Source organism: Pelophylax lessonae, assembly GCF_965119305.1.
Source record: "Pelophylax lessonae genome assembly, chromosome: 12".
In the NCBI taxonomy this organism is placed as follows: domain Eukaryota; kingdom Metazoa; phylum Chordata; class Amphibia; order Anura; family Ranidae; genus Pelophylax; species Pelophylax lessonae.
The window spans coordinates 216,380,856-216,401,312 of record NC_138779.1 but is presented as its reverse complement, the minus strand read 5'-3'; the positions used below and the strand labels follow the sequence as shown (position 1 = coordinate 216,401,312).

At 43.4% G+C, this 20,457-nt stretch overlaps 1 protein-coding gene across 6 annotated transcripts in view; it reads right to left on the bottom strand.

Annotated features, from left to right (window-relative positions):
* The window catches only part of ARHGAP33 (Rho GTPase activating protein 33), an 86,137-nt gene that overhangs the window by 26,838 nt on the left and 38,842 nt on the right, over nucleotides 1–20,457 (bottom strand). For 3 of the 6 annotated variants that reach the window (XM_082273410.1, XM_082273411.1, XM_082273415.1), the window contains exons 5-11: nucleotides 18,049–18,186; nucleotides 15,204–15,296; nucleotides 12,356–12,478; nucleotides 8,110–8,187; nucleotides 6,425–6,500; nucleotides 606–662; nucleotides 340–489 (exon numbers count right to left, since the gene is read on the bottom strand). In XM_082273410.1, coding sequence (XP_082129536.1) covers nucleotides 340–489; nucleotides 606–662; nucleotides 6,425–6,500; nucleotides 8,110–8,187; nucleotides 12,356–12,478; nucleotides 15,204–15,296; nucleotides 18,049–18,186 — 715 coding nt within the window. The remainder of the gene's footprint in view (nucleotides 1–339; nucleotides 490–605; nucleotides 663–6,424; nucleotides 6,501–8,109; nucleotides 8,188–12,355; nucleotides 12,479–15,203; nucleotides 15,297–18,048; nucleotides 18,187–20,457) is intronic. The other 3 variants (XM_082273412.1, XM_082273413.1, XM_082273414.1) reach the window with 2 other exon arrangements.

The following is a 20,457-nucleotide window of genomic DNA, read 5'->3' as shown; positions in this document are numbered from 1 at the left end:
CTATTGTGGGGAGGGGCAGAGACAAATTCCTGCGGAAAATCCTACCATTGTGGGATGGGCAGAGACACAGATTACTGTGGGGAATCTCATCTCCCCATTGTGGGAGGGGCAGAGACACAGACTACTGAAGGGAAATCTTACCATTGTGGGAGGGGCAGAGACACAAACTACTGGAAGGAAAATTAATCATTGTGGGAGGGGCAGAGACTAATTACTGTGGGAAATCTTTCCATTGTGGGAGGGGCAGAGACTAATTACTGTGGGAAATCTCCCCATTGTGGGAGGGGCAGAGAAACGACTTTTTGCTGTGTTTTTAGCGATTGGAGGGTTTAACGTCACCTTCCTCTCCGGAGTCCAGCAGGTGTTCGCCCAGGTCGGTCCCGAAGACCCTCTCGCGCAGGATCCCTCTCTGGCGCAGGCGCTGCTTGCTGGGCCTGGACGCCATGAAGCTTCGCAGTAGTCCGGCCAGCTTTCCGTGCCGTCGGCAGACTGTGGAGAAGCGGAGGTATGGTGAGGCGGGAGGCACTCCGCCAGGGTGGGGGGGAGGGGGGGAGGAGGACAGACAGACTGGTGTATGAGATGTCACATGGAGCAGAAAGTCTCACCTGGTCTGGGGGAGTTGGAGCCATGCGGCGATGAGATGGCCAACTTTACATCACCCTCTGTGAACAGACAGACAGGTAACAAGAGGTACGAGACGGCATAGCCAAGCCCAACACAGACAGCAAAGCGGCCAGCCTGCAAGAAGAGACTGCTACGTACACTGAGTGTGGGGGGAGGGGGGGGCGAGAGAGCTGACCACCCACACAAGAGACTGCAAGCTGTCCATATAGAGGCTTATTCAATAACACAAGGAGCAATGTGTAAAGCGTTGTAACCATTATGGTCACCATCTGTTTCTTGGACTGAGGTGCCAGCTTAGACATGACACAATCCAATGTTTGACACAGATCAGCCTCTGCTGCAGCCTCTCACCTTGTGATTTGCTACAAAGTTACATTGTACAGTCTGATCACTGGGGGAGGAGATGAGATTGGAGGAAATGCTTCTTGTATTTGCATTCCATGCATGCATGTTACAATGCTACATTGAGGTCGAGGAGACTGAGGAAATGCTTCCTTCTGCCTGCAGTAGACCGATGACATCATCTCAGCCTAGGCAAAGTCTCTAACTGGAGCTCAAGGATGACTTTTTATTAAAAAGTGTTTTTTTTTTTTTTTTAATAAATGGTGCTCATGGTGATGAGTTAAATTAGTAAAAGGTCCACTTTAACCCCTTAAGGACCAATCGATCGGTAATGTCTTTGGTGATTAAAACAAAAAAAGCGTTAAAAGCAAATAAAGTGCAGGAATGAAATGACGTCAATCCTTATGATTTTATAAACTGAGGTTAGGGAGGAAGGGGAGAGAGCCTCCGAGTTACAAAATAGACACTTACACCTCCGATTGGGTTCATTGATTAAGCATTAAATCAGCCGACGTGACCGACTGCCATGGGGTACGACGCGCTTACACATGCTCTTTGCTCCTACCGGCACTTTATTGAATAAGCCCAATCGTGTTCACAAGAAGGTTAACCCAAGAGGGGGCAGGGGGGACATTAGGACAGGAAATACTGAACTCTTATTGGCTGCTCATAGACCTAAGCTGGGACTTGCTGGACTTAAGTTCACCATGCATGTTGCAATCTGACCATACAATTGCTGTACAACCAACTTTAAATTTACCAAAAATGTAATAGGACATGGGTGCTCAGCCTGTGGCCCTCCAGCGGTTGCAGAACTACAAGTCCCATCATTCCTCTGCCTTTGGGAGTCATGCTAGCAACTGTCAGCCTTTCAGTGCCTCATGGGACTTGTAGTTCCTCAACAGCTGGGAAGGCCACAGGTTGAGCACCCACCCAATCAATTTGTATCCAATCAGACAGGCTCTTGCACTACATAGTTGTTGGTAGATCTAAAGAAGATTGTACAATCAGATTGCAAGGCTTCTGATGAGCCTTAAGGTTGACTGTAAAATTATATATATATATATATATATATATATATATATATATATATATATATATATAATACGTCTATAGCAGTGGTCTCCAAACTGCGGTGCCGGGGGCTGGAGGTGGCCCTTGGGGCACTATTCTACCAAATGACACCAATGATGGGACACTACCCCCCTACTGACACCATCAATGGGGCACTGTGCCACTAACTTATACCAATGATGAGGCACCATTCCACCAACTGACACCATCCACGGGGCACTGTTCTACCATTGATACCAACGATAGGGCACTATTTCTCCCATTAAAACCAATGCTGAGCCACTATTTCTCCCACTAACACCAACGATGGGGCACTACTCCTCCTACTGTCACCAACAATGAGGCACCATTCTACCAACTGACACCAATGATGGGGGAAACATTCCTCCTACTGACACCATCAATGGGGCACCATCCCACCAACTGACACCATTAACGGGGCACTATTCTTCCATTGATACCAAGGATAGGGCACTTTTTCTCCCATTAAAAACAATGCTGAGGCACTAATTCTCCCACTGACACCAACGATGGGGCACCATTCCTCCTACTGACATTATCAATGGGGAGCTATTCCACCAACTGACACTAATGATGGGGCACCATTCCCCCTACTGACACCATCAACGGGGCACTATTTTTCCATTGATACCAAAAATGGGGCACTATTTCTCCCATTAAAACCAATGATGGGGCACTATTCCTCCCACTGACATCAATGATTGGCCACCATTCCTCCTACTGACACTATCAATGGGGCACTATTCAACCAACTGACACCAATGATGTGGCACTATTACCCCTACTGACACCATCAACAGGGCAGTATTCTTTCATTGATAACAATGGGGCACCATTTTTCTCATATAAACCAATGATGAGACACTATTCCTCCCACTAATACCAATGATGGGGCACCATTACCCTACTGACACCATTCCCCTACTGACACCATCAATAGGGCACTATTCTTCCATTAAAACCAATCATGGGACACTGATGTTGGGGCATTTTCTACTCCCACTGGTAGAAAATGGGGCACTATTCCACCAATTGACACCAATGATGGGGCACCATTATCCCTACGTGACACCATCAACAGGGCACTATTCTTTCATTGGTACCAACAATGGGGCACTATTTCTCCCATTAAAACCAATGATGGGGGAACTATTCCTCCCACTGACACCAATGATGGGGCACTATTCCTCCCACTGACACCAATGATGGGGCACTATTCCTCCCACTGACACCAATGATGGGTCGGCATTCCCCTACTGACACCTTCAATAGGGCACTATTCTTCCATTAAAATCAATGATGGGGCACTGATGTTGGGGTATTTTCTACAATGATGGGGCACCATTCCCACTACTGACACTATCAGTAGGGCACTATTCCTCCAACTCACACCATTGATTGGGCACCATTCCTCCTATTGACACTATCAATGGGGCACTATTCCATCAACTGACACCGATGATGGGGCAGTATTCCATCAACTGACACCAATGATGGGGCAGTATTCCATCAACTGACACAGTTGATGGAATACTGCCCCATCATTGGTGTCAGTTGATGGAATACTGCCCCATCATTGGACACCAAAGATGGGGCACCATTACCCCTACTGACACCATCAACAGGGCACTATTTTGTCATCGATACCAACAAAGGGGCACCGTTTCTCCCATTAAAACCAATGATGGGGCACTATTCCTCCCACTGATACCAATGATGGGGCACTATTCCTCCCACTGACACCAATGATGGGGCACTATTCCTCCCACTGACACCAATGATGGGGCACTATTCCTCCCACTGACACCAATGATGGGACACTATTCCTCCCACTGACACCAATGATGGGGCACTATTAATCCCACTGACACCATCAATAGGGCACTATTCTTCCAATAAAACCAAATGATGGGACACTGATGTTGGGCATTTTATTCTCCCACTGGTCACAATCTGGTTCCCCTAAAGCCTGAAGGACAGTAAACTGGCCCTTTGCTTAGAAAGTTTGGAGACCCCTGTTCTACAGTATAGATGTGCTAAATCACAAATCTATGCAAAATTTGTGGCAACACATCCACACGGGTTTAATATGGATGATATATATTAGGATGCATGTTCTATATTATCCTATACATTTATATACCAGCATACAACTATAAGAATTGGGGGGGAGGGATCTAATAAAATAAAGTAAAAAGGTGAAATTTGCTTCAACTGTCCAATCGTCTTCATTCTTACAAATTTTCCTGCACAGGATTGGATGATTTTAAGCACGCCTCTTAAACATCCCTTTATTTGGTTACATTCTATCACGCTCGCTCACTCACACAAGCCATCCACCAGTTTTCCTTTTATCAAAGATTCTCAAATGAATATGTGAAGAATAAATTAGGACAAGGTACAAAATACAGCTACCAAACATGTATAGAAACAAACACAAATTAAAAAAAAAATAACTTTAAAGCAATCTTTTTTGCCATTACTGTTTGCTGATAAAAAATATATTGTGTGTGCAGCTAAACTGCCTGTAATTCAGGTACAGGGGGTGATAACTGATCCCAATTGTTCCATCCATCTACCTATATAAACATAACAACCAGTTCAAAAAAAAAAAACTAATTGGGCTTGGCAGATTCACCGGGGAAATGCTTGAATGCATAGACAACGTGGACCAGTTTTTTGAGAGTACTTGCTGAAAAAATAAATAAATAAATAAATAAATAAAATAAAATAAATAAATAAATAAAATAAATAAATAAATAAACACAATATAAAATCAATAAACTGAACCACTCAGACAAATAAAAAAAATAAAAAAATTTTAGGAGCAGTTTGGGATAAAGCAGCATTTTCAATTAAAATTACGGGGGGGGGGGGGGGGGATTAACTAAAAAAAAAAAAAATTTAAATTTTAAATTTGTCCAAGAAACAAAAAGGAAAAACAACACAAATTCTTTACAATGGTTAAAGATTGTCCAAATATAGCGGGCATTCGGTTTAAACCAAATTATCATGATTACAGTCAAGAAGAACATAAAAAAAATACATATTTTAGAAAATATCCTGTTACCCCTGACTGTAACAGGAGTTGTGAAAAAAAAAATGATAGCCATAACAAAAATAACCAAATTGAAAAATATTTTTTGCAATACAGATTTCACTTTTGATGAAGTATGGGCAAGTGATGGCCCAGCATCACACAGATGTGCAACTGTCAAAGTTAAGAAAAAAAAATTGTCTAAAAAAAATAAAATAAATATAAAAATATATATATATTTTTTTTTTAAATAAGAATATATATATATATATATATATATATATATATATATACACATAAATACATTTTTTTAATTTATTCTCTAAAGTTTATTTATTTTACAAATCCTAATTCTGGCAGTCACATCTGCATGATGCTGGGTCATTTCTCAAGCTGTCATACTGCGACAAAAGTGAAAACTATACCGTAGAGATAATTTATCAATGAAAAATACTTTCCAACTAGTTAGGATTGAAAATGTTGTATCATCCCAAAAAGGCCCATATTAATTTATATATATATATATATATATATATATATATTATATTTTTATATATATATATATATATTATATTTTTATATATATATATATACACACACACACATATATATATATATATAATTTTTTTTTTTTTTTTTTTTTTTCTGGTTTGGTTCAGCTTATCTATTTATGTTGGTTTTGAGAGCAAGTACTCTTATAAAAAAAAAATATATATATATTTTTTAAAATTGATAATTGCTTAGAATGCAACAATGTATATCAACTGCAAATAGAGGCTATAGCACAGGGGTCTCCAAACTATGGCCCTCCAGTTGTTCAGGAATTACAATTCCCATCATGCCTAGTCATGTCTGTGTCTGTCAGAGTTTTCCAATGCCTCATGGAACGTGTAGTTCTGCAACAGCTGGGGGGGTCGTAGTTTGAAGATCCCTGCTATACAGCAATTTGGTTCCCACCAGCTCCCTAATAAAACTTTCACACACTCATCGACAAGAAAAGCGGTCAAAGCAGACAAGATAGAAACCAATTTATAAAAACAGGGGCCAAAGAAAGTGTCCGCTGCCCATAGAAGCCACATTCCAGTGCGGATTAGAAAGGGGACATCTGGTTGGCTCCTACGGGTGACAGAGATTTCCCCGTCCTCTGACTTTTATAATGGAAACGCCCTTCCAGGTTTGGCCAATACAGCGCTGAGCATTGCATCATTGGTCCGCACAGAGTCACCGGCACAACAGCGGCACACGCAGCCCTGCATGGCTTAATGAGAACAATATGAATCCTGAGACATCAATGACCAGACCCGCACCATGAGCGGGGACCCTCACCATCGGTACCTGCTGCCGGCGACGGGTTCTTGCTGTCTGTGATCAGCTGGACGCACTCGCTGGGGAAGAATCCCACCTAGGAAGACCAGCAGAGAGTTCAGGTGGAGTTATAGAGGAGCGCATGTTTTGCTCGGGGGGGGGGGGGGGGGAGGTGATGATGTGAGCCAGCCCTGTATGTTTGCTGAAATCTATAAAAATTAGTGCTACTTGAGAAGGTCTGCATGTGCTAAATCAGGGGTGTCCAAACTATGGCACTCCAGCTGTTCAGGAACTACAATTCACATCATGCCTAGTCATGTCTGTGAATGTCAGAGTTTTACAATGCCTCATGGGAAGTGGTCATCTCGCGCCTCGACTACTGCAACTCCCTTCTCATTGGCTTACCTCTACATAAGCTATCCCCCCTTCAATCCATCATGAATGCTGCCGCCAGACTCATCCACCTTACCAATCGCTCAGTGTCCGCTGCTCCCCTCTGTCAAGCCCTCCACTGGCTTCCGCTCACCCAACGAATTAAATTCAAAATACTAATAACATCTTACAAAGCAATCCACAGCCTAGCCCCCAGCTACATCACTAGCCTAGTCTCAAAATACCAACCTAATCGCTCTCTTCGTTCCTCTCAAAACCTCCTGCTCTCTAGCCCCCTCGTCACCTCCTCCCATGCTCGCCTCCAGGACTTTTCCAGAGCCTCTCCAATCCTATGGAACTCCTTACCCTTATCTGTCCGATTATCTCCTAGTCTATTAGCTTTTAGGCGGTCTCTGAAAACCCTCCTTTTCAGAGAAGCCTATCCTACCAACACCTAATAAATGTACCTCCATTTCCCCCAATAAATGTACCTCCATTTCCCCCATTAAATGTACCTCCATTTCCCCCATCAACCCATCCCCCACGGTTGTTGCCAATTGTTTCACTTGACCCTCCCTTGTTGTTGCCATTTGTTTCACTTGACCCTCCCTTCTAGATTGTAAGCTCTAACGAGCAGGGTCCTCTAGTTCCTCCTGTTTCGAACTGTATTGTCTTCCCTCACATTGTAAAGCGCTGCGCAAACTGTTGGCGCTATATAAATCCTGTATAATAATAATAATAATAATAATAATAATAAGTGTAGTTCCGCAACAGCTGGAGGGCCTTAGTTTGGACACCCCTGTGCTAAATTATCAATCCAGCTGTTTTAATATTGCCCCTCCAGCATAATTTCATACTTGCATCTCAATACGTCACCCCTGGGGCAGTAAACCTAAGAACATTTCAGGGGATGCCTGTTGCCTGCAACAACTCAACTCTGCAAACAAGAAACACAAAGAAAGGCACATCGACCTAGCGAATTCTCAATATAGGCTTCCTAGGAGGAAGAGGTGTATACCTTGAAACGCGTCAGCCGTCATCCTGTGTGTGTGTGTGTGTGTATATGTGTGTATATGTATATATATGTATATATATATATATATATATATATATATATATATATGTGTGTGTGTATATAATATAAATATAATATAAAATACAGTATATATGTATGTACACACTATATATTTAGACCCTTAACCCTACACAAAACAAGGAAGTGAATTGCTGTGGGGTGGGGGGACTGAAAGGGAACAATATTTTATTGTATTATTATTATTTTCTGATTGGATGAGCCATGGTCCCGTATTGTAGACAGACTCCAGTCTCCTTACCTGAAAGCCATGTTTTCCCCTCCACCAGCTGGTGTCCTCCCGTGGGGGCATATCAATCACCGACACAATGTCTCCTACCTGTAGAAAAAGCAGAAAATACACCAACACACATGATAATCATCCAACAAATAGAACTATGTAATACAATTGTGCAAACAGCTGGAAACAAACAGCAGAAACCTGCCAAGCTGCCCAGCAAAATATCTAGATGCAAAAATTAGAACCAACTGAAGCACAGCTAGGGGTGCTGACAAAAGATCCAATTTATTATTATTATGCTTGAAATCCGTCACTCTGAACATTTTTGTCATGGAGGAACCCTTGAAAATAGATTTTTGTCAGTGGAGTGACCGGTTACATTGGTGGTCAGTGGAGAAGCGACCCCTTACATTGGTGAAAAAAAGAAAAAACAACAACAGGCGCCTGAGGGTGGACTGTAGGATAATTTAATACAAACTTGCAAACATAGGAAGGTTAAAACCAGGCATTTCACAAGGAAAGGTGTATCTAAGGAGACGCCAGCGGGTGTAGGGGCTGCATAAGACCGCGCTGCAGTGATCCGCCACTTGCAGGAGCTGTTCCAGTCGGCTGGACGGTAGGAGAGGAAACCAGCTCAATGCGAGGGCTGGAGTCCATGTTGGAATGCAGCGTCCACTCGAGTGATGTCACTAGTGACGTGGACGCTGCAGCCCCTACACCTGCTGACGTCTCCTTAGCTACACCTTTCCTTGTGAAATGCCTGGTTTTAACCTTCTTATGTTTGTTCCTTTTGTTGGAACTTTATGTCTGAATTGGTTTCTTAGTAGCGTCAGGAGGGTTTTTTTTCCCTTACATTGGTGGTCAGAGGAGAAGCAACCCCTCACATTGGTGGTCAGAGGAGAAGCAACCCCTTACATTGGTGGTCAGAGGAGAAGCAACCCCTTACATTGGTGGTCAGAGGAGAAGCAACCCCTTACATTGGTGGTCAGAGGAGAAGCAACCCCTTACAATGGTGGGCAGCAGAGAATTGACTCCTTACATTGGTGGTCAGTGTAGAAGTGCCCCCTTATGTAGGTTGGGTTGTCAGTGGAGAAGTGACCTCTTACATTGGTGGTCAGAGGAGAAATGCCCTCTTACATTGATGGTCAGTGAAGAAGTGACCCTTTACATTGGTTAACAGTATTGAAATGACCCCTTACATTGGTGGTCAGCGGGTAAGTGAGTCCATACATTGGTGGTCACTGTAGAAGTGCCCCTTAGGTAGGTTGGGTTGTCAGTGTAGAAGTGACCCCTTACATTGGTGGTTAGTGTAGAAGTGACCCCCTTACATTGGTGGTCAGCGTAGAAGTGACCCCCCTTACATTGGTGGTCAGCGGAGAAGTGACCCCCCTTACATTGGTGGTCAGCGGAGAAGTGACCCCCCTTACATTGGTGGTCAGTGTAGAAGTGACCCCTTACATTGGTGGTCAGTGTAGAAGTGACCCCTTACATTGGTGGTCAGTGTAGAAGTGACCCCCTTACATTGGTGGTCAGTGTAGAAGTGACCCTTTACATTGGTGCTCAGTGTAGAAGTGACCCCTTACATTGGTGGTCAGTGTAGAAGTGACCCCTTACATTGGTGCTCAGTGTAGAAGTGACCCCTTACATTGGTGGTCAGTGTAGAAGTGACCCCTTACATTGGTGGTCAGTGTAGAAGTGACCCCTTACATTGGTGGTCAGTGTAGAAGTGACCCCTTACATTGGTGGTCAGTGTAGAAGTGACCCCTTACATTGGTGGTCAGTGTAGAAGTGACCCCTTACATTGGTGGTCAGTGTAGAAGTGACCCCTTACATTGGTGGTCAATGAAGTGACCCCCTTAGAATGTTGGCCAGTGGAGAAGTGACCCCTAACATTGATGGTCAGAGGAGAAATGTCCCTTTTCATTGGTCATCAATATTGAAATGACCCCTTACATTGGTGGTCAGTGTAGAAGTGACCCCTTACTTTAGTGGCCAGTCTAGATGTGATCCCTTACATTGCTGATCAGTGAAGAAGTCCCCCCATTACATTGGTGGTCAGTGGAGAAATTTTCCCTTACATTGGTGGTCAGTGGAGAAATGACCCCTAGCTTTGGTAGTGAAGATGTGACCCCTTACATTAATGAAGAAGTCACCCCAAACATTGGAGGTCAGGTGGTTAATATAGGCAAAATATCAATTTCCTGACATCTTTTCAAGGGCCCCCTAGTGATCTCTGGAGGATCATCAGGTTTCCCCGGAACCCTAGTGGACAAAGGCTGATCTAAACCTTTTTTCAACAAGAAAAACAAATACTAAAGAAAAAAAAAGCGTTAGATGGCGTTGGGCTTTAATTATTTTGTCGCTTACCTGAAGTCTATGTAAAACCAAATGTCTTCACTTACTTTCTGGCCTAGGCCAACATTATGTCATACATCCTAGGAGTCTCCAGGGGAGGTGGGGCTTTATCAGCTTAGCACACCCTCCTGCCTGCATGTCTGAGTTAAGGACAGATGGATTCCAGGAAGTAAATGCTACAGGAGTCATCTGCCCTTACTAAAGATGGCTGCGGCCAGAAATGCTTGGGGGGGGGGATGTTTTTTTCAAAGTGGTTTCTCAGCAAAATAAAGCATGGAGATATGAATGGATGGGGGAGTTTGCTTTGAATATTAAAAATAAATTAAATAGCATTTCTGGATTGTGGTGCTCAGATGCAGCGCTGTTTTGCTTTATAATGGTCTGGGGTACCTTTAATTTTAGATCAAGGCTCTTTTAATATATGGTGAAGCAGAGATTTTGGTACATAGGATGCTACTATTGCATTATCTACGCTGGCACACGCCCCCCCCCCCCCCCTCCTCACCACATCCTGCAGATAATACCGCCGTTGCTGAGCAGACAGATTGCGGATGCAGATTGTGGATAATGATGAGCTGTGCCGCCGCACACACAGACATGACAACGTCTGCTCCTATTTATTCCTGGACTCCGTCCACTAGACTACACACAGGGCAACGGTCTAACCAGAGGCGTAACTAGAACCTTCAGGGCCCCGGTGCAAGAAACCATGAAGGGCCCCCAGGATCCCAGGCCGGGGCCCTTCCCTTCAAGCCTGGGGCTCTTCCCACTCATCCTGGGGCCCTTTACTCTCGTTGCGGGGCCCTTTATTACGGTCCCGCAGCAGGACCCTGTCACAAGTTCTGCAGTGGGCCCCCTTCCTGCCATCTTGGGGCCTCCCCCACGGTGGTGGAATGCCAGGGCCCGGTCGCAATTGTGACCTTTGCGATCCTGGAAGTTCACCCACTGGTGTCAGTAGTTTTTATTTTTTGGTATTTTAATTGTATTATTTTTTATCATTTTATTTTATTTTTTTACAATGTCACTGACTATGACTCTGTCCATTCAGAAAAGGAAGGAGCTGGTAAATTACATATTTACCGACCCCTTCCTGGTTCTCTATTGTGACACATCCCCTGCAGCAGCCGGCAGGAGAGGAAAGGGAGCACGGGGGGGGGGGGGCAGCACAGTGGGGGGGGGGGGACCAGGGGAGCACACAGGGGCCCAGAGGCAGCAGAACACAAGTGAACTGGATAGGAGGAGTGGCGGGGGCAGCATACAGAGGAACCAATCTCCTCCATTTTCCTCCTGCAGCTACAGGAGGAAAAAGGAGGACAGTGATTTCTCTACATGGTGACCCCTCCACCCTTCCTATCCAGGTGTACAGGGGAGCTGCACAGGCCTCCTGGAGCATGGGGCCCGGTTGCAATTGCAACCCCTGTAGTTATGCCCCTGACTGAGTCTAACAGCTCAAGAGGGTGGCAAACGGGGGACAAAAGAAAAATATTCTCACGAGCCCTCAGATACAAGGCTGGAGCGACCCCATCCAAAACTTTCTTAGGTTTCCGATTTGAAGGGTTTAACCCTTAGACATTTTATAGCGGCCTGTGTCCCCATTAAGGAGATGCATCCTCCCTTCTTGTCACCGGGACAGATTGCGAAAAGGAAACCCCAACACTGACAGGACAGGATCCAAAAGAGGATCTCGCAATAAAAACCTAATAGGGATCCTAATGTTTCCACACAAAAAAATAAAGTTTTCGGCTAAGTCCAATTTAAAGAGAACGAGTCAAGGCTGGTTTTACGCAAGAAACCGAGCTCGTGTTTAAAAGCTGAAGATTTAACCTTTTAGCCTTCCCTAACCCACTTATGCAATCCAGACCCCGGAAATATTCTTCATTACATCCAAAACATCCAGAAGCATTGAGTTTACCTCGAAGGACAGCTCGTCCGGAGCTTGGGCAGTGTATCGCTTAATGACATGAGCCGCAGCAATGGCCGGGACATTGATGGACGCCTCTTCATTGACAAGTAGGCGGTTACCGTGATTATCAATCTGGACAGAAAAGTAAGAAAACAAAGTAAAAAGAAAAATCTTCTACTTGGAGTACATTATGGTTTAACAAAGGCAGAGCTATACATACACTATATGGCAAAAAGTTGATGGACACCTGACCATTACACTTATATGAGCTTGGTGGGCATCCCATTCCAAAACCATAGGCAATAATATGGAAATGTCCCCCTTGGAGGCTATTACATCCTCCATTCTTCTGAGAAGACTTTCCACAAGATACTGGAGGGTGTATGTGGAAACTTGTGATCATTTCTGAGGTCAGGTACTGAGATTGGATGAGAAGACTTAGGTCTCAATCGGTGTTCCAGTTAAGTTCAGTAGGGATTACCCTACTGGTGGCCTTAAAGTGGAGTTGCAGCCTCAAAAACAACTTTGGGCCATCCGCTTGCTTTATATCACCTAAGAAAAAATTGGATACTCCCAATTTTTTTTTCTTTACTTACCTTGTTTTTGAAGAAAGTATACTTAACTTCCTTCTACTTCCTCCCTCTGCGGCCACAGCCCGCGCTGTCACTTCCTGCTTGCGTTGACTCCTGGGAGCTGAACGTCATCGCTCCCAGGAGTCAACGCCCTTGCACCGGCCCCGCTCGTCAGTTCCGGTGCAGGCGCGTCATTCCCTGCTAAACAGCTTCTGGGCATGCCCAGAAGCTGTGCAGGGATGACGCCTCTGCACCCGAACTGACGAGCGGGGCCGGTGCAAGGGCATTCTGGGACCGAAGAGGACACCGAAGAGGACGCGCTGGCTTCAGCTGCCCACACCTGAGATGGCAGCGCTGGACAAGAAATTTTCAAGGTAAGTATCTATTCTAAAAGGTAAGTGCAACCTGGGACAGTTTAGAGGCTATCCATTCTGAAATGCACTAGCCCTGACTGTCCCGGGGGTATTTTTATCTAAAAAACTATTCTAAGGCCGGAACTCCGCTTTAAGATCAAATCTTAGCATATTAACTTATGTAATATTATAGTATACATACGATGTATGGACAAAAATTTGTGGAAACCCGACCATCTAACCTATATAATCTGGTTGGAGATTCCATTCCCACGGGAATGTTCAACATCATTTTTGGGAATGGGATGTTGGACAATTAATATGGAGTTGCCCCTTTCCCTCCATTTGTGGCTGGAGCAGCCTTTACTCTATTGAGAAGGCTTGGTTCACAATCAGTGTTCCAATTCATCCCAAAGGTGTATGGTAGGGTTGAGGTCATGGCTTGGTAGGGTTGAGGTCAAGGCTCTAAGCAAGACACTCGAGTTCCTCCATACCAATCTGGTCCAACCATGTCTTTATGGAGATGTTGGTTGTCTTTATGGAGATGTTGGTTGTCTTTATGGAGATGTTGGTTGTCTTTATGGAGATGTTAGTTGTCTTTATGGAGATGTTGGTTGACAAGACTTGGTTGACAAGACTTAACTCATTCCAATCCATCCCAATTCATCCCAAAGGTGTTCAGAAGGGTTGAGGTCATGGCTCTGAGCAGGACAACCCAGCTCATCTACACCAAACTGCTCCAACCATATCTTTATGGAGTTGGCTTTTTACATAGGGGACAGTCATGGTGGAACAGAAAAGAGCCTTCACTACACTGTTACCACAAGGTTGGAAGAGCCCCATTGCCTACAGGGACTCTTCTCTGGAAACACCTGAATTCCATAATTTGAGAGGGGGTATCCACATACATACAACCATATAGGTAGATGTGATAGTCAGGGGTCCACAAACTTTTAGCCATCAAGTTTGCCATAAAACTTTAATAGCCCACCAGAATGTCCTTGGTTGGACCCACTGAGCAATATTATGTTGAGCATATATCATCCCCTTAAAAAAAAATGTCCATTTGGTTCTCTTTATTGTTCACCTTTTGAAAAATACACTGTGCATAGCCCCTGACCCCCATCCAAAAAAGCAATCTCAACAAAACGTTGGGTGCACATCCCCAACTTTACCCTTTTCCAAAAAGGTCTCCACACTACTATTGTCTTCTCCAGTAGATACTTGGTACCCAAGCTTCTAGGCATTCCAGTCTGCACTCTATGAGGCAGATCACCAAGTACAAGAGTTTTAAATGATTGAGCAGTGAAGCTTCTCAATGATGGCCAACAAAGCTCATGATCCTGGCCATTGGGGAATATCTCTCCAGCCTACACTGAAGACTTTCTTAGTCTTTTACACCTCTCATTGGAGCCTGATTTGTGTCCCACTGGCCAAATTTACCTTAATTTCCTGTTCCAGGGACAACAGAAATGGAGAGCAAATCTCTCAAAGAGATGTGTCCCCATTGGAAGATTTAACCATTGGTCTGGTGACAATTTCAGATTTCCAATCAATTTCTGTTTGAATGAGAATAGTTATCAGGACGTACAGGGAGGGTGAACCTCCCCAACGTTAATAGCCATAGGCGTGCGCACAGGGTGTGCCAGGTGTGCCTGGGCACACCCTTATCACCCCATGTACATTAACATTATCACTTTTTGTGCTGGTAGGAAGATGGGAAAAATCTCTCTCTTACTGGCTCTGCCATAAGAGAAGTCTTTAGGCACTTGCCTTTCAATGTGCCGGCAGGAAGATAAATGTGCTGGGGTCATATATATGTAGACACACACAAACACTTGTGTTTGAGCTTTGGGGTGCACACCCTAATTTAACAGGCTGCACAGGCCTATGTTAATAGCCTTGTTGGGAACTACATCTTCTGTATCTTACCTCCATCCAGTTCAGTATGGGGCCACAGTTAATGTTGCTGTCCACAATTCCAGAGAGAGCCTTCAGATAGCGTGAGAGTAGCGGGGCTAGGAGCTGGAATTTAAAAAAAAATAATAATAACTTTTTTGAGGCTTTTGAAATTTTACAAAAAGGCCACAAAAAAAATAATAATAATAAATAAACACAACTATTTTTAAAAGGGATAGTGTTCTTTGTTTATTCAGGACCAAAAGAATAAAAGGCCTAAACATGTTTTTTCGTTAATTAGCTAAATTTAAAATATAGCATATTAATATTAAATATAGTATATTCATATTTTATATATTTTATAACAACAGGGTGTTCTGCTCCTTTTTTGAAGTTTCAATTAGACAAAGGCAGCCTCAAAGTAAGCAGGTTTGCCGATCTCCCTGTATAACCCATAGTGCTTTGGGATTACTCAGGTATTAAAAGTTTATTTGTGAAGCAAAATTCGTAACCATATACTAAAAAGAATTCTTTTTCAAATATTACACACTTAAAAACTAAAATTAGGCTGATAAAAAAATATATTATATATATATATATATATATATATATATATATATATATATATATATATATATATATATCTTCCTTTTACAATGGAAAGACAAAGTGCATTAAGCCATGTTGCCCGTATCATCCATTACTGATAGGATTTCAGTAAAGTTACGGCTGGTTACAGTCGTTTTGTATGGAAGCAGCCAACTCCAGTCAACGCGAGTCAAATGTTAAAAAAAAAAAAACTTCCAGAACTTGATAAGCCCCCAATCTGCAGACCCCCATATCTACCAGGCCAGGGTTGTGAGAAGGAGGCCCTTTGTTTTTACGCATTTAAGGATTTTTAGTACATGTTTACTATTTTTGTTTTAGAACTAAAACACACACACACACATAATATACAGTGGGTACGGAAAGTATTCAGACCCCCTTAAATTTTTCACTCTTTGTTATATTGCAGCCATTTGCTAAAATCATTTAAGTTCATTCATCCTCATGAATGTACACATAGCATCCCATACTGACAGAAAAACACAGAATTGTTGACATTGTTGCAGATTTATTAAAAAAGAAAAACTGAAATATCACATGGTCCTAAGTATTCAGACCCTTTGCTGTGACACTCATATATTTAACTCAGGTGCTTTCCATTTCTTCTGATCATCCTTGAGATGGTTCTACACTTTCATTTGAGTCTTGGGACTTGATTAGGAAAGCCACACACCTGTCTATATAAGACCTTCCAGATCACAATGCATGTCAGAGCAAATGAGAATCATGAGGTCAAAAGGAACTGCCTGAAGAGCTCAGAGACAGAATTGTGGCAAGGCACAGATCAGGCCAAGGTTACAAAGATTTCTGCTGCACTTAAGGTTCCTAAGAGCACAGTGGCCTCCATAATCCTCAAATGGAAGACGTTTGGGACGACCAGAACCCTTCCTAGAGCTGGCCGTCCGGCCAAACTGAGCTATCGGGGGAGAAGAGCCTTGGTGAGAGAGGTAAAGAAGAACCCAAAGATCACTGTGGCTGAGCTCCAGAGATGCAGTCAGGAGATGGGAGAAAGTTGTAGAAAGTCAACCATCACTGCAGCTCTCCACCAGTCGGGGCTTTATGGCAGAGTGGCCCGACGGAAGCCTCTCCTCAGTGTAAGACACATGAAAGACCGCATGGAGTTTGCTAAAAAACACCTGAAGGACTCCAAGATGATGAGAAATAAGATTCTCTGGTCTGAGGAGACCAAAATAGAACTTTTTGGCCTTAATTCTAAGCGGTATGTGTGGAGAAAACCAGGCACTGCTCATCACCTGTTCAATACAGTCCAAACAGTGAAGCATGGTGGTGGCAGCATCATGCTGTGGGGGTGTTCAGCTGCAGGGACAGGACGACTGGTTACAATCGAGGGAAAGATGAATGCGGCCAAGTTCAGGGATATCCTGGACAAAAACCTTCTCCAGAGTGCTCTGGACCTCAGACTGGGACGAAGGTTTACCTTCCAACAAGACAATGACCCTAAGCACACAGCTAAAATAACGAAGGAGTGGCTTCACAACAACTCCGTGACTGTTCTTGAATGGCCCAGCCAGAGCCCTGACTTAAACCCAATTGAGCATCTCTGGAGAGACCTAAAAATGGCCGTCCACCAACGTTTACCATCCAACCTGACAGAACTGGAGAGGATCTGCAAGGAGGAATGGCAGAGGATCCCCAAATCCAGGTGTGAAAGACTTGTTGCATCTTTCCCAAAAAGACTCCTGGCTGTATTAGATCAAAAGGGGGCTTCTACTAAATACTGAGCAAAGGGTCTGAATACTTAGGACCATGTGATATTTCAGTTTTTCTTTTTTAATAAATCTGCAACAATGTCAACAATTCTGTGTTTTTCTGTCAGTATGGGGTGCTATGTGTACATTCATGAGGAAGAAGAATGAACTTAAATGATTTTAGCAAATGGCTGCAATATAACAAAGAGTGAAAAATGTAAGGGGGTCTGAATACTTTCCGTACCCACTGTATATATCACTTTAGATTAGTCTTGGCAAAGCGCATTAAGCCATGGTGACCGTATCATGTTTCACCGATAGGATTTCGGTAAAGTTAAGACTGGTTACGGTAGATGCAGCATCTTGCATGTCATCAATGCTTTGGGACTGCTATATGGAAGAAGCCTGGCATCAACCATAGTGACCATATCATCCTTCACCGGTAGGATTTCGGTAAAAAGTTATGACTAGTTTCGGTAGATTGCTGCATCTCGCACATCGTCTATGCATTCAAAATGCTTTTTGGAAGCAGCCTGGCATCGATAATATCATGTGGCTCTTACCTGCCCGTGGGTGGGTAGTTCTCGTCGAGGGGGCAGTTCCAGCAGCTGAGAGAAGCGTCGGTCGAATATGCAGCGGTGGAGATTGGAGTCCAAGTCTTGGAAGTCTTCGTAACTTCGCAGGACTGACCAGCAACGATTCTGGGTGGAAAAAAAAAAAAAAAGGAGCACAGAGTCAGCATCAGGAATCACTCAGGAAATAACCAAAATTTACCCTGGTACCCTGTTTTTCAAGGGTACCCTTGACACAAGCTCATACCTGCAGTGTGGGGGGAGCAAGGGTAGTTTTAAAATGTCCCTCTGGAGTTCAGCTTTAATTTACATGTTGAAAATAGTTCCTCATGTTATTTTCCTTTTAAAGAGAAACTCCAGGGAACAAATGCAACCAGGTCGGTAACCTAATAATCTTTCCCAGCAAGCAATGTTCAGAATGTGGACTTCTGTGGAAACTACTGCAGCCTGAAGTTTGCGCTTTCTAGCTTCCTCCTATTTCACCATTTAAATTCAAGATTTCAAGTCTGTCTTGGGAGATCAAGAATTTTGCATATTCACAGTAGTGATGAGCAGAACACAGTTTGGTTCAAGGTGGGTTCAAAAACAACGAGTAAAGTTTGAGTGCCGAATCCGAACCCCACTCAAGTCAACTGGAGAGAAAATGTTTCAGATTCCGATAACCCCCTTATCCGCAGATCCCCACAACCACCAGGCCAGGGTTATGGGGAAGAGGCCCTTGTCCTCATTAACATGGGAACAAGGTGCTTTGTCGGGGGGATGGGGGGGGGCAGCATGTGACCTGGTATGGTTCAGGAGGTTGGGGGGGGTGCATGCTTGTTCCCCCTCTTTCCTGCTTTCTCGAGTAAGGGTCTGGTATGGATTTTAGGGGGGGACCCTGTAAGTGAATGAGGCTGGTGATGTCAATGGTTGTTGGAAACTCAGCGGTGTCTTCCTTACCAACCATTGGAAGTGGTCATGTAAATATGATCTGGTTGGAGATTCCATTCCCAAGGGAAATGTTCAACATCATTTTTGGGAATGTGATGTTGGATAATGAATATGGAGTTGCCCCTTTTCCACCATTTGTGGCTGGAACAGCTTAATTTACCCTATTGAGAAGGCTTGGCTCATAATCAGTGTTCCAATTCATCCCAAAGGTGTATGGTAGGGTTGAGGTCATGGCTCGGTAGGGTTGAGGTCATGGCTCGGTAGGGTTGAGGTCATGGCTCGGTAGGGTTGAGGTCATGGCTCGGTAGGGTTGAGGTCATGGCTCGGTAGGGTTGAGGTCAAGGCTCTATGCAAGACACTCGAGTTCCTCCATACCACTCTGGTCCAACCATGTCTTTATGGAGATGTTGGTTGACAAGACTTAACTCATTCCAATTCATCCCAATTCATCCCAAAGGTGTTCAGTAGGGTTGAGGTCATGGCTCTGAGCAGGACACCCCAGTTCCTGTACACCAAACTGGTCCAACCAGTGTAGAGGATGCATGCTTGTTCCCCCTCTTTCCTGCATGTTTGAGTAAGGGTCTGGTATGGATTTTAGGGGGGGACCCTGTAAGTGAATGGGGCTGGTGAGGTCAATGGTTGTTGTAAATTCAGCGGTGTCTTCCTTACCAACCATTGGAAGTGGTCATGTATAGTTGCAGAAGTAATATCACTATTATACATGACATTTGGCTCCTGACAAACGGGAAAAAGTTTGAGCTTTAAAATAAAATACTATAAGTAATTATAAAATGACTTTATAAATTTTGGCCTAAATGTATTCTGCTACATATTTTTGGTTAAAAAAGAAATCCCAATAAGTGTATATTAATTGTTTTTTTTAAATTGAATTACTGAAATAAATTAACTTTTTGATGATAATCTAATTTTATGAGATGCACCTTATATATATTGTTTTACTTTCTGCTATAAAACAGATCTAATAAAAAAAAATCTAAATTTCTTTGTAAATTTTGGCCTAAATGTATTCTGCTACATATTTTTGGTTAAAAAAAAAAAATCCCAATAAGTGTATATTAACCACTTAAGCCCCGGAAGATTTTACTCCCTTCCTGACCAGGGGGTATTTTGCGATTCGGCACTGCGTGACTTTAACGGACAATTGCGCGGTCATGCGACGCTGTATCTAAACGAATTTGGCGTCCTTTTTTTCCCACAAACAGAGCTTTCTTTTGGTGGTATTTGATCACCTGTGCGATTTTTTGATCATGCGCTATAAACAAAAAAGGGCGTAAATTTTGCAAAAATAACAATATTTTTCACATTTTTTTATATGAAATTCCCCCCCCAAAAAAAATGTAAAAATCAAAATTTTTTAACATTTTCGGCCAATTTGTTTTATGCTACCTATGTTTGGTAAAAAAAAAAAAAAAAATCGCAAAAAGCGTATTTTGATTGGTTTGCGCAAAA